The sequence below is a fragment of the Perca fluviatilis genome, chromosome 2, assembly GCF_010015445.1.
Source record: "Perca fluviatilis chromosome 2, GENO_Pfluv_1.0, whole genome shotgun sequence".
Taxonomy (NCBI): domain Eukaryota; kingdom Metazoa; phylum Chordata; class Actinopteri; order Perciformes; family Percidae; genus Perca; species Perca fluviatilis.
Window position 1 is genome coordinate 34,963,262 of NC_053113.1, and position 13,576 is coordinate 34,976,837.

General features: G+C 40.3%; 2 protein-coding genes across 2 annotated transcripts in view; both read right to left on the reverse strand.

Moving 5' to 3' along the window:
- plch1 (phospholipase C, eta 1) overlaps nt 1–8,945 on the reverse strand; it is a 71,777-nt gene extending 62,832 nt beyond the window's left edge. Inside the window, exon 1 of the mRNA XM_039822451.1 lies at nt 7,782–8,945. The gene's annotated coding sequence lies outside the window, so the exon portion shown is untranslated. The remainder of the gene's footprint in view (nt 1–7,781) is intronic.
- Nucleotides 8,946–9,742: 797 nt separating this feature from the next.
- Nucleotides 9,743–13,101, reverse strand: c18h3orf33 (c18h3orf33 homolog (H. sapiens)). The gene is made up of 5 exons (XM_039822474.1): nt 12,903–13,101; nt 12,424–12,483; nt 11,930–12,089; nt 10,401–10,561; nt 9,743–10,262 (listed from the first exon to the last, which is right to left on the reverse strand). The coding sequence occupies exons 1-5, from the start codon at nt 13,062–13,064 to the stop codon at nt 10,008–10,010; spliced, it is 798 nt and encodes a 265-aa protein (XP_039678408.1). The 5' UTR covers nt 13,065–13,101; the 3' UTR covers nt 9,743–10,007.
- Between the last annotated feature and the right edge of the window lie 475 nt (nt 13,102–13,576).

A 13,576-nucleotide genomic window follows, 5' to 3' on the forward strand; every position in this document is an offset into this window, starting at 1 on the left:
AATTCTCTGATTCCAGCTGCCTAAATGTGAATATGTTCTAGTTTCTTCACTCCTCTATGACAGTAAACTGAATATCTTTGAGTTGTGGATAAAACCAGACATTTGAGGACATCATCTTTGGCTTTGGGAAACACTGATCCACAGTTTTCACAATTTTCTAACATTTTATAACAACTGATCGATTAATTAAAAAAGGTAATCGACAGATTAATTGAAAACGAAAATAGTCATTAGTTGCAGCCCTAAATTTAACTGTGTTGTCCAAACATTTAGCAGGTAATACATTAATCTAAAAAAGGTAATTTTATTAAATATGTGATATATAATAAAAACTACTGCAACTTGTGCTCCCAAATCTCAAGACAAACAGCACAATAAATAAGTTTAAAAGAAGAAAACTGGTTTACGGGAGGAATGATGCAGTATAAGAGACAGAGTTACTATATGGAGAAAAGGCAAAAAGTTGGAGATTTAGCTGGGTTAGTATTTCAAATTAAATTTTCATGAATTATTCTCTGGTAGCTTGTTTTGTGAGATTGTACTATATTGACAGAACTTGCTGTACCCTGCAATTCAAGACAAATACTTGACTCAATGTAGATTTTATTTTGAAATGTGTTCTTCTTGTGGTAGAGGCAGCATCACCACCTCTCACCATACAGTAGCCTATATGTTGTTCAGATCTTTAATTTTTAATTCTTTTATGTTGTCGTGATCATGAAATGCTATCGCTATAGCTCTACCATGAAATCATTCTTTGATCTTTACTTAATTGTCATAACATTTTCCATCCCTCTAGCCAGTTCCCGTTGTTCACCTTTTTGTGCCCATTTGAATTTTTAAATTTCTCTCCATGTGTTCTCATTCATCTTCCTTCGGTTTCTCCTCGCCATTATTCCCGGATTCCCAATTTTCCACCACTTCCTCCTGATCACTTTACATTCCTACCTCTCCTACTGGCAGTTTCACTGCTTAGTTTTTCCCCACCTGTTGCTCATCTGTGATTTACTGCTCACACACACACACACACACACACACACACACACACACAAACACACACACACACACACACACACACACACACACACACACACACACACACACACACACACACACACACACACACACACACACACACACACAACCGGCTCGGAGCCTCTGGAACAGTTACTGGCGTCTGGTGCCGGCTGACCCGTGGAGAGATGACTGTCTGGTAGAACAAGTAGAGCTGACAGGTTAAGTATCTTTGAGGTGAAAGTACCTTCCTGTGACCCTGCCACCACCTCACTTTAAAAAACACAGAAGCCTGTAATGTCTGTGGTGTTTATGGCAGACCATATGGACAAAGTCCCACTCATTCTGTTACTGTAATACGATACCCATGTCGTGGTGAAACAGTGTGTGAGATCTGCAGCCAACATGGGTAACCGTAACGTATTATAGCAGTTTAATTTTTATAGTGCAATAAATCTCTGCTCTTTTTCTATAGTTCTAGATTAGATAAGCAATGCTTAATATCTGTTCCTTTGAATAATGTAAGAATCCAGGCTGCAGAACAGTTTTATCCCCAGGGCCATCACAGAACTGAACAATCATGCCCCCCCCCCCACCCCCCACCCCCCAGCCAGCACAGTTGCACTTTCTAGATAGGGATTCTATGCAATGAAATGGATGCCTTGATGTTTTATATATTTTTCTTATTTTATTTATTGTGCGAGTCTGTATATGAAAATGAGTATTGTTTTAGAGGCTGCACAAGCAAATTCCGTTGAATGGTTCTACTGCACAATGACAATTAAAGTATATTCTATTCTAATAACCTTTATATCATCAGCAATGTTTTATTGTTATCGATTCAATATTAACCCGCCTAACAGAAACATCCTGAAAAAAACAAACTAAAATAAAGCAAAAAGATTCACTTATACAACAAGACATGAAGAAAAAAAGCAATAGGGAAAGTACTACTTAAAGAAAAGCAGACCTTCATGTTATAAGCACAGAAAATCATCTGAGCTCTGCTTTTCTTTATAGTCATTAAACTCTGCTTCGCCTTGTGCCTGCAGGGCCTCTGAGCTGCTCTGAACTCACTGCAGAGCAGCCCCTTGTGGTTTACTGCTTAATTACAGAATAATGTTTCTAAATTACCATTTGTTTTCATAACAGAGTCTAAATTAGAGATAGGAGCCGAGCGGAGGTTGATGACTGGAGACACTGTTCGAGCAGCTTCAATAGCATGTCAGGTCGTGATACAGCTAGATTATGAATCAACCACAAACGCTGAAGTCACATTGCAAGAAGTTACCAGAATGTGCAAGTTAGTTAGCTTTACAAATGATGCACAAAGTTGCACAGCAAATATGATCAGAGATCTTACAGCGTCTGTAATGCTCTAACATCTTATCCATTTTACATTGGTCATTCGTATTTTTGTGGTACCATCACAAACATAAGTGAAAAATGGAAATAAATCGAATTGAACCAAAGGCAATTACTATCTATTTGCATACTGGGCTTGTATTGACCAGTGAAAGCAAAGTATCCCACTACCAAATTAAAGGAATAGTTCACAACATTTTGGGAAATGCACTAATCGTTACTACTCTTATGTTTGTCCATTAAATATGACGCTACACAGCCAGCAGCTTGTTAGCTCAGCTTAGCATAGTGGACATAAGCGGAAGAACCTGGCTCTGTCATAAGGTAACGAAATCCATCTAGCAGCACCTTAAAAGTTCACTAATTAACACATTCATTCTTTTTTGTTTAAACGGAATATGTGCCAGACTATTTCTTGGCCGAGAGCAGTGACTGCCTGGAGTCTTGTGGTTTTTTGTGAGATTGCCAGAGAACCAGCGGAGGCTGTTTCTTTTACAGATTAAGCGAACAAGAAATAATGTGTACATTAGTGAGTTTAAGAGGCACTGGTAGGTGGATTTGTTACATTTGGATAGAGACAGGCTAGCTGTTTCTCCCTGTTTCCATGCAGTCTAAGCTAACCTGGCTGTAGCTTCATATTAACAATATAGACAGAGGGGTATTGATCTTGTCACCTAACAAGAAAGTGAATAAGCATATTTGCCAAAATGTCAAACTATTCCTTTTAATAATAGCAACATGTTAATGAATAAAAATTTTTTTTAAAAACGCATTTGGTTTATAAATCAAACCAGTACCAAACTAAGTGTGTGTCAGTGCATGTAAAGTGAGTAGGTAAAATGACTCTATTCTTCTGACTGTGTGTAACACTAGCAGCCTTCTCATCTATAGGAGGACCCAAACATCAGGGGAATACAGCCTGCTCTTAGTATATCAGGCTACTGGGAGAGAAAGCAGCTTAAAATAAATGTCTCGCTGCCAGACTGCCTGATGAGCCATTCTATCTCAGGCCCTGGCAGGAAGTAGGTCGAGGATGCCCCAGAGTTAAAAAAAAAAAAAAAAGTTTTGTTGTAGTAGATAAATAGATATTTAAATCAAACAGAAGTAATACAATCTGAAACATGTGGAAGCAGCATTTTAGTATGCTACTTTCACTTTTCCTGTCTGTCCTGCATGTAAACACACACCTGACAGGACAGCAATCCATTTGTTGTAGGCTATATACAGGATGTGGAAGATGCAGTGCTAATGTCAGGAAATAGCTGAATAACCGCTGGTGGTATACTGTATATTGCACTCTAGGCCCATGGGTTAATATTGTCTAGTCTAGTCTTTCAAATATAACATTTGAGAGCAGGCCTTATTTGTCGCATTAATTAAAAATATTGTATTAAAATAGCAATATTAAAAAGCAAAAATAACAACAAAATCAAGATAATTTTCAATTTAATGAACAAATGTTTTAAGTCTTCATGTGCAGTTGAGTAGCAATAATAAAAAGAAGTGTACCACCTGCCAGTCGGTCATTATTAAGCACACTCAAAAAATACAGCTATGGCTTAATCATATTGATTCAATATATTGCCCAGCCCTACATGGATGAGATGTCCAGTACTTATACATTTTTATTAAAGAACGCTAGAACACTTTTTTGTCTAACTACTCATAATTTTGCCTGACTGCTCATTTTCTTTGCCTTATGGGCCTTCATTGTAGCAATGTCTGTGTTATTATGGCCAAAACTATTAACATAAGACCCACATTGTAATAAATAAACCATAATTCCTTTTAAGGGGCGGTTTAGTATTTATGGCACATGTGGCATGGCACGAATCACCCCTCATATATGGATATGTATGTAACAAGAGCCCTCTCGTGACACACAGGCACAAAAACAGCAGCATCTGTCACCCCATATTGACACGTCTCTTTACACACTCTATTTAGACATGAATAATGAGACATACAATGGTGGTTCTATTTTATGTGAACCAGCTGCCATAAATGCGAGCGATTATTAACCATAATTAGAATTTTGTTTTTAATCTGCAACTGTCTGTGGTTATGCCTTTCTGTAAAGCACAAGTACAGGCTTAAATCCAACACAGTAATGTTGCTCCCTTTATATCTCCCTTCACTACAAGTCAACTGGGAGGATGAGGACCCTAATGGCATTCAGCCTGTAAACCACCTTGCCTTTCTATAGAGTCAATGAGTAGCTTGTAATTGCTTGTTAGGCAGTTATCAGAAAAGAGAGCAAAGTCTTGGTATGATGATGGCTAGACAGATGGGTTTCCACAACAACCTGAGTGCTCCCTAACTCAATGACTCATTGATATATAGAAGTATAAGGTATAGGGGATAAGAAAGCATTATTCCTTCATGTAATTATATATTGTCATTTTGAAATACATTGTAACAAACTTCAGAGATCTATCTTCTTTAAAATAAAGTCTGTGTTTCATGTGTAAGGGGTTAGGGGGGGGGTCAGACATTGTCTTTTTCACATACATAACAGGATAGACTCAGAGTCACAGGCGGCCTGTCATATATCTGTACTGTGTGGTGCATCACTACAGTTTGAAAGGCTGCTAAAAATGTAATCAACCTAATTATCTGTATGTTATCTTTATACTTCAAAAAGGTTTTTTTCTTCATTTTCAAGATAATCTAAATGGAATTTCATCATGTTTAAAACTCTCGGGCTGCAACTGACCGATTATACAGATTTTTATTGTCGATTCATTTTCAGATTATTGTTTTTAATTCATGCATTTATTGTTTGTTCACTTAAATATCTGAATATAGCGAAAATCCCACAGTGACATTCTGAAATAGCTTGTTTTGTCTGACACTTCAAAACCCCGAAGACATTCAATTTATAATTAATACAAGAAGGCTGCAAATCCTCACATTTGAGACGCTAGAAGGAGAAGTTTTGATAAGTTTGCTTGTAAAATTCTTTAAACAAGTATTATTATTTTGTAAATTGATTGATAATAAGAATTGATTTATAAACAGTTATCTACATTGTTGCAGATAAATTATCTTGTGTTTTCAGTCCTACAAAAAAAATAAAAAATAAAAGCTACAATGTGTTTTTACCAGGCTAGGAGGAAGAAAGAGGAAGTTGTAACTAAATTCTAAATTGTCCGGCCTGTGCTGTTTCAGGGAGCCTTTGACCTGATAAGGAAACAGAGCGACCCTTGAGGCAGTGAGGTTACTGAGGGGTCAGAGTTGTTACAGAGGGGCAGTGAGGCTATCTGAGGTTATCAACAGACGCTGTATTAACATTATGGAGCCGTAAAAAAATAAATAAATAAATAAAATGTTTTTTTTTTTAAAAAGGCCCAAACTGAGGAATCTCCTCTGTAAAAGTGCAGAGTGTCCGAACTGATGTAGCTACTGTCTAGATTTTATGCTGAAATATAATGAGAGCATTTATGTTTAAAAATGAAGCGCCTAACATAAAATGTTTTAGTGAAGAGGATCATTAAGGTTCAAAATCTTTTCTCGGACATCCAGAACTTATTAATTTAAGCCGAAATATGCTATTGATCTATACCATTTGTAAAGATCCATCCTCTTTAGGTGGAAATCCCATCTCCAGAGCCAGAATATCAAGTGTATGGGCATCCATTGAAAACTTTAAGAGCTCAATCTTATTTTAACTTTCATGTGTGCTGCTCTGTGCACGTGTGTGTGTGTGTGTGTGTGTGTGTGTGTGTGTGTGTGTGTGTGTGTGTGTGTGTGTGTGTGTGTGTGTGTGTGTGTGTGTGTGTGTGGGTGGTGGGGTCGTCTTGCTTTACTGTGAAATTGAGGGATGGTTAAGGTCACGAGTCAAACCCTCAGCTCTATTTCAAGCAGAGACACCCCCTCACCTTTCCCTCCTGTTCCTATCCTTTACTTGCACTGTCAGGTTGTAGACTATAACAGTCTGCTTAATGTCCTCATTGACAAGAGAGGACCGTTCATTTTTTTTTGCTGGGGAGACTGCCGAGTCGAAAACACATCAGCTTGCCATTCCCATCCCATTTCAGTGTTTGTAAATGGACATGAGCAGGTCCGTGATTGGCTTGTGACATGCAGTAGCACAACGTGACAGCTTGTTCATTGCTGGGTTTTATATTTCTCTCTTTTACCCAGACACACACTTGTATTAATCTCTCTCCACACACACACACACACACACACACACACACAGTGGTTCATTTCAAAAAAAGTTTTCACCCTCAGTCCTGTTCCTTTCCCACCCCAAAATAACTTCAATTATTCATGAGGGATCACAGCACCCACAAAGAATCATGTTCCCACTCCTACAACCCTACACCTGCAGGCCGATACACTGTTCACAATACTTCGAGTCACATAACAAGGGAGTCACTTTACGCGCACGCGCACACGCACAGACGTGGGTGTGTGATGGAAAAGCTACTAGTTTTGTAGTTGCTTCCCAGTATTGTTCATTGTGACCGCAGGTAAAATCCAATATCTGCCTCATTTGGAGAGAAAAAAATTGACTGCTCATAAAAAAAAGGGGACCGAGATCGGACGTTAGGCCTTTCTATATCAATTTACATAGAAGCTTTACCAACTGTGCCTGACAAAGACGCTCCTTGTCTGAGATGCTGACACTGTGTTAAGGTTTATCAGGAAGGAGGGCACATTGGAGAGTTACCTTTGTATTTTTTTTGTGGTGCTTTTCAGTGAGTGTCACATCAGCTTGCTGTCTCTTTAAAAAAATCTCTTTGTCTTTCACACCCGGGCAGCTACACACAACAAGTCAAATCAAATCAAAAAAAAAAAATCCCCAAGGACTCTGCTCTCGGACGGGGGAGTGCCCCCATCTCTTTCTCTCTGGGATGGCTACCGGCTGAGAGTAATAAAGGCCTTTGTTCTGCTGCCCTGCTGCAAACCTCTGTTGTTAAAGCACAATGGGAAGGAGCACCAACATGTGAAACCCATGCAGCTGAAAATGCTTTTATCAATCACACAGATTCATTATTGATAAGAGTAGCAAACAAGCAAAAAGTGCATGACAAAAAAAAAAACATTTCAGCTCGGGCAATTTGTGGTTGTCAAAATCATGAACAGAAAAGTGTTTTGAACCCGATTGCATGTGGTTTACCTGGAGATGTGCAATAAAGACAGGGATTGAAATGTCTTGTGTTTCTATTTTACACAGCCTGTGTCCGGGCACACAGGTTTAACAGGTGTACATCTGCTTGGATACTGTATACGGTATCCTACCAACAGGACATTTAAAGTGACAGCTAACAGTGTGCAGATTTGCCATAGTCAGAAAAGTGCAGTTAAGTTTGTTTTTTTTAAGTAAGGAAAATGCACCTTGTGAAGAAAACCAAATGCCAATGCATCAAATCAAGCATCACAGGCTTACTTACAGTAGGCTACTTCTGTCACTTTAGTTTCAGAGTCGGAGACCACGTTGTCAGCTTCCTCACAAAAATTTGCCACTTTCACCAGAACGGTAGTCCTTCAGGCTCCCAACAACGTCCATGGCACGGGGCACAAATGTTATAAAAGCCAGTGATAGTCCCAGCAGCGTGGTTTCAAGGAGAGAGAATGTCCCAACAACTTCACTGGTGTGGGCAAGTACCCACCACTGCATCAAGCACCGTGCCTTTTCAAAGGACTACTACTGCTTTGGGACCAGTGGGTTTGAGAAAACCTGGGATGGATTTCAGAGTGGACTACTTTTCTAAAAGAGACCAAAGAGATGAATTACTCATTCACTGTTTAGGGACAAAAACTGTCCATTCAAATTTAGGGACAAAAAAAAGAAGAAGAGAGAAACAGACTATTAAATTATTGTGTTATCCAAATTAAACACTGACACAAACCTCTATAAGCCAATATCCTTATTGTGACAATACCTTTTATTCTTCCTTATAATTGGATGTTTTTTGTACTATATTTGAAACTAATTATTTTTGTTTTAATTCACAGTCAACATTTCCCCCAGTTTTATTTTTAAAAATGGCGTTGAGTCAAATGGTACTGAATCAATCCTCCCCTGAAGTTTCAACCAAATTTCTGATTTTGTAAATGATCTTCTTGCTCCTTTTTTGAATCATTAAATAGCTGTTTTAAGATTGCATTTGGACAAATGGTGAGTAATGTACAATATAGTAAAGTATGGCAGGTGACCGTGAAGTACACAGATGCCAGTGTCTCGGGCCGTAGATTGCACTCAAAGAAATTCCTACCTGCACAAATACTAAATTATCATCTGAGTTGAGATAAAAGATACAGTCACACTAAATATTTGAAAAACATCTGAAATGTGTCTTCAGCATTTATTCTCTGTGATCTCCATCGTCAGAAACTTTACTCTGCCTTCCCCCCTGTTGTCTGTCTCAGCCAGGGTTTCCCTCCCACTCCCTCCCTTAGTGACAGGTCAAAGTCTGGCAGCAACAGCCATTAGCCTGAAATGCACCTTACAATTTAAACCAGCCCACCAATCACAAGCCTCTTTGGCCGTAACAGTCGCTAGTAACATTTACACAACAAAAGAGAGCTGATTCATCAACCCCCCTCCCCTCCCCTCCCCTTTCCTTCACTGCCTTTCCCCTTCCACCGTGACTCCTCCTCTGCTGCCTTTGTCCTCGGGCCCCAAAATCCCCTTCTACCCCTGCGACCCTCTAACCCTTTGCACTAATCTCCTTGAGCCCATTGGATTGACTGCTTCAGTGCTACCTCTCACTGCAAGGAGACCCCCCTCACCCTGCACCCCACAGGACACACATCACAGTACGGCTTCATTTGCAGGCCCTCATCCTCTTCTTCTTCATCATCCTCTTTCTCCTCTGCCGTGCATGGATGAAGCATGTAGAACTACCACAGCACATGAAAACACAAGGTGTAATTCTGCAAACAATAATGACATGAGCATAATCCTGGACACACTGGGAATTTGCTTCGGGGCTTCTTCTTCAGGAGGGGTTGATTTACATTCAAAATCAAATATCTTCTTATCTGCTCTGTTTCTGTTCCATTTCAGTGCTTAAATACTCAAATGCCTTGGTCACGTTATGGCTAAAAGGGTTCTCTCTGTAGGTACTTAAAGACCCCCACACAATCCCACAACATGTAAGGCTCCCATGGGGTTTGAGGGCGGCCAATATAGAGTTTAGCCTTTGCTTGGCTTTGTATTTCACATTTGGCGTTTCTATAGCAACTGTGAGAGAGACAAGTGGACCCCCCTCTCTCCATTTCCAACACCATTAACATACCCCGCCCCCGTCTTGTGATTAGTGGGGTGTCCCCAACACACAACAACAGAGGAGGCTTTGCTTAGCTGTGGTCTAATGGGGTAGGTGAAAGCCAAGGGATTAGTATCAGGGTTAGAGATAGTTTTTTTTAATCATTTCAAACTTCTAAAAACTGTGAAATACAGTAACCATAAAGCACAAACCCTTGCAACAGGTGTATTTGTTGTAATATCAGGAAAGTGTTTTTATAGCACTGAAGCATATCTGTCATACATGAGAGATTAGAGATGGATGGCACTTTTTGTAGCCTGTAGTGTGACTTTTAAACTCAATATATCAGTTGACACTAACGGGTATACTGAATGAATACATTCATGATTAGGATCACTTAGTGCATCAACTCCTCTTAAAGATCCTCCTCATCAGTCTGAATAAAGGGTTGTCCCTGACAGCCTTGGAGGCCCTCTCCCATAGGCTGTCCTGCTTCCACAGTCCCCGCCCCTTCCTCTCAGCTTTGACCTCTGCCCTGTGTAACCGTTTGTGGAGACGCCAATAAAGGCGAGAGCCAGGCAGGACCCCGACCAAGGGCGCAGTGCGAGCCAGACCGAGCATGAGGACCTTTTCACTCAAACTGTAGCTCCACATCAACCCCTGCTGGAGAGATGAGGAAATTAATTCATGGAATCAGTCAGACATCAAGTATGCAGTTATGAAAAATAAACTATTGTTTTTTCAGCTACTGGCAGAGAAACTGAAAGCCTTTTTTCCCTCAGTTATTAGATGCCTCACCCTGCTTTGATACACCAAACAGTGTAGCATGTCGTCCTCTCGGCTGATAAGTTTTAGCCAGACTGTTTGGGCAGGAGCCAGGTTCTTCTGCAGCCATACCATGCCCTCTGGAGTCAACTCCACTCCTGCAAGATGCACCAGCATCAGGGACGTGCACACACCTAAAGAGGACATAGACGAGCCATTTACCATATGTGTTACAGTAAAGCATAGGTTATACCTGACCTAGTCTCGCATTGCCAGACCTACAGTATCTCCACAGGCTGCGGAGGAGGGTCTGGCAAGTCCACACAGCATTCCGGGATGGGAGAAAAACGTGCTCTGGTTTATTGGCATTTCTTTAAACCAATCACAATCGTCATGGGCGGCGCTAGGCGCCGGACAGAGCAACCTCTGAAAATAGCCTCGGGAAATAACTTGTTTTGGTGGAAAAAAAGTTGATTCAGTCGTACAAGAGAAAACTGAGATTGGACAGATAGTCTAGCTAGCTGTCTGGATTTACCCTGCAGAGATCTGAGGAGCTGTTAACCATAGTCGCAGTAGGAGCTTAGGATGTCAACACAAAGAAAGCAGAAGGTGAGGGACAGCCGGCCGAAAATGAGGGACATGCGGCGGAACCTCCAGCGGCACCAGAACAAATCAAACGTTGCTGACCACGAGTTATGCACACTGTAAAATACTGATTCATTTAATATTAGCACTGATATGATACCGGACTTTTGGTACGGACACAAAAATGATACCTTTTTTGTTACCTTACTTTGAGAAATATCAACGCGCTTTTTCCACTGATATTTTTTTTATATATATATATATATATATATATATATATAAGAAAATAAACTTTTCAAATGTCAAATGTTGTCTGAATACAATCAGCTGTACAAGAACTTCGCCTACATAAAATAGTTCAATAAGTCTAATAAAACTGCAAATTTGACCAGACATTTGATGCCAGCCATGACAAACGAGTTTTCAATACTGGTTGGTTGTTTTTGTTTTTTTGAGTTATTGAGATTCAATGTCAAGCCCCAACTGTGATTGACTGAGACTTTATATGAAAAATAGAAAATGCAGACCAACCAACACCGGTAAATTATCTTTGTGTAACAGCCACAGTCCCAAACGATGGCTCAAACCAGCTTTAAAATGTGGGAGGTCAAGTGGGTCAACGGTAATATTTGAAATAGCTCTCGACAAGAGACAATCTGTTCATGAGTCCTTCACACTGAAGTTGCTGATGGAGCACTCTAGGGAAAGCATAAGCTGCTTGACTTTATTGTTCAGTGAATACCATGATTTGATATTGCAGCTAACAAGCTTACCTGTCACTCTCACTCATGAAAAGATGATAAAATGCAACTGCCTTGAGTCTGGCATTTACAAAGTAAAAATGTTATTTGGCTGTAACAAGATAAAAAGGTGCACCTGCAGAAAACTGTCATGCTGGTTAACTAACAAGACAAGATTTAATGTACTGATTGTCTGCGCGTGCGTGTGTGTGTGTGTGCCTTTATGATTTCACTCACCTTTGTGTTTCGAAAGCAACGGAGAGAGGACTGGCAGATGAATTGGGACATGTTCCACTTCAAGTCCTCTCTCTGTGACTGAATGAACTTTCCCACGGAGGCTGATGTTCCTCTCAATAAAACGAGCAGGGATCTCAGACGCAGCGTGAAATTTGGTGATCTGAAGAGGTTGAATGAGACAACTGAGTGGCCACGTTTAATTACTCATTTGGGTAAAATGTCTCAAAATGCATTTCATTAACATCCTGCAAGTCTAACATTATGAGACGCAATGAGATTTGGAATTAAGTGGGTGAATATAATCCGTTAGTCTGCAAGAATCTATACAGTTCCCACTTTACTGAGGAGTATTAGTGTCAAAATGTAACCTTAAACAAAGGAAGGAGCCAGGATGGCTATTATTGTGCAACAGCAAATGCACATTAAATCCAACTGTTAGCCAAGTCTGTAGTTTGAGGGTCCCTTTGCCCCAGTGTACGTCTTTACTCTCTTACCAGTTTGATGCTCCTTGCTATTACAATAACACCAGCAACTGCCAGTCCGGTGCTTATGTTCTGTGTGAAAGACAAGAGAACAGTGAAGGGTTTAGAGATGACAGGATGACAGCGATACCATCAACCCAGCTGTGTAGGATAACGACAATCAGAAAGACTTTGACAGAAATATAAGTGACAAAAGGGGCATAAAAACCCCACTGAGGACACACTGTGCTGCCCCGACAGGGTATGCTATCTTGTCAGCGTGGACACCACACTAGGCTACAGAGCGAGGAATCGTTTGGAGGGAATTGGTTCTGAGTGGGGAATGCTATTCTTTTTCTTTTTTTTGATGCTCGCCCCCTCTTTTACCAATACATGCTACCACCCACTTAAAGATTTGTAGATGCAGGTGGCTCCACGTACACTACGGTAATAAAGCGACCATATTGCACGTTCATCACCAGTCAATTGCAGGTCACAACGGAGACTCCTACCCGCACAAGTGTTAAATTATCATCCGCGAACTGAGATATTATCGCCACGATGTTATGAGAGGACTGGTTTCCGTGATCTCTTTGTTGTCTGCCCGTCACTCTCTCGTCAGTTTCGGTTTCTCTGGAAGACTCCGGCATGTTGTTGACATTTTCTTGATGCATCCGGCGCTCCGCCTGTGGGAGGGGAATACAAGTGCCTGCGTATAGTCTCCGCCTGTGGTTTAGTTTGCATGACAGGATGGCGTCAACTGACGTGCGCCTGAATACAAGTTGATATTAGGCTATGTTATTGAAAAGAAAATCCCTCAAAATTGCAATAATGTGGACTTGGCACTGCGAATTTCAAAGTTGTTAACCGCCAAAAGCTCAGTTTAGCACAGTTAAATAGTGGAGGGCCAAAGTAGTGCATGCACATTCCAGCTGAGATTCATATGATCAAATATTAGCCTAATAAATACCGCTGGGATCAGTGACGTCCCCATCTTTGTCTGCACAACTTGACCTAGATAACTCCATACCTGCATTATAATTCAATGCACAAAGCAAAATAGCAACAAAAGCTTAGTCTTCTAATTTAATGTTCCTCTTATTCTTATAATAATCCATATGATGTGCAAAGAGACACAATTTTCTCCATTTTTTGATTTTTTTTTTTAAATCGCAGTTTCTTATAT

Bases quoted from the DNA above. Each gene is read 5' to 3' on its own strand.
- c18h3orf33 (XM_039822474.1), bottom strand. From the start codon at position 13,064: ATGCATCAAGAAAATGTCAACAACATGCCGGAGTCTTCCAGAGAAACC. The intron at 12,090-12,423 runs GTAAGAGAGTAA...CAACCTCTTCAG, and splicing joins TAGCAAGGAGCATCAAACTG to ATCACCAAATTTCACGCTGC. The intron at 10,562-11,929 runs GTGAGTGAAATC...TGTCCTCTTTAG, and splicing joins GTTGCTTTCGAAACACAAAG to GTGTGTGCACGTCCCTGATG.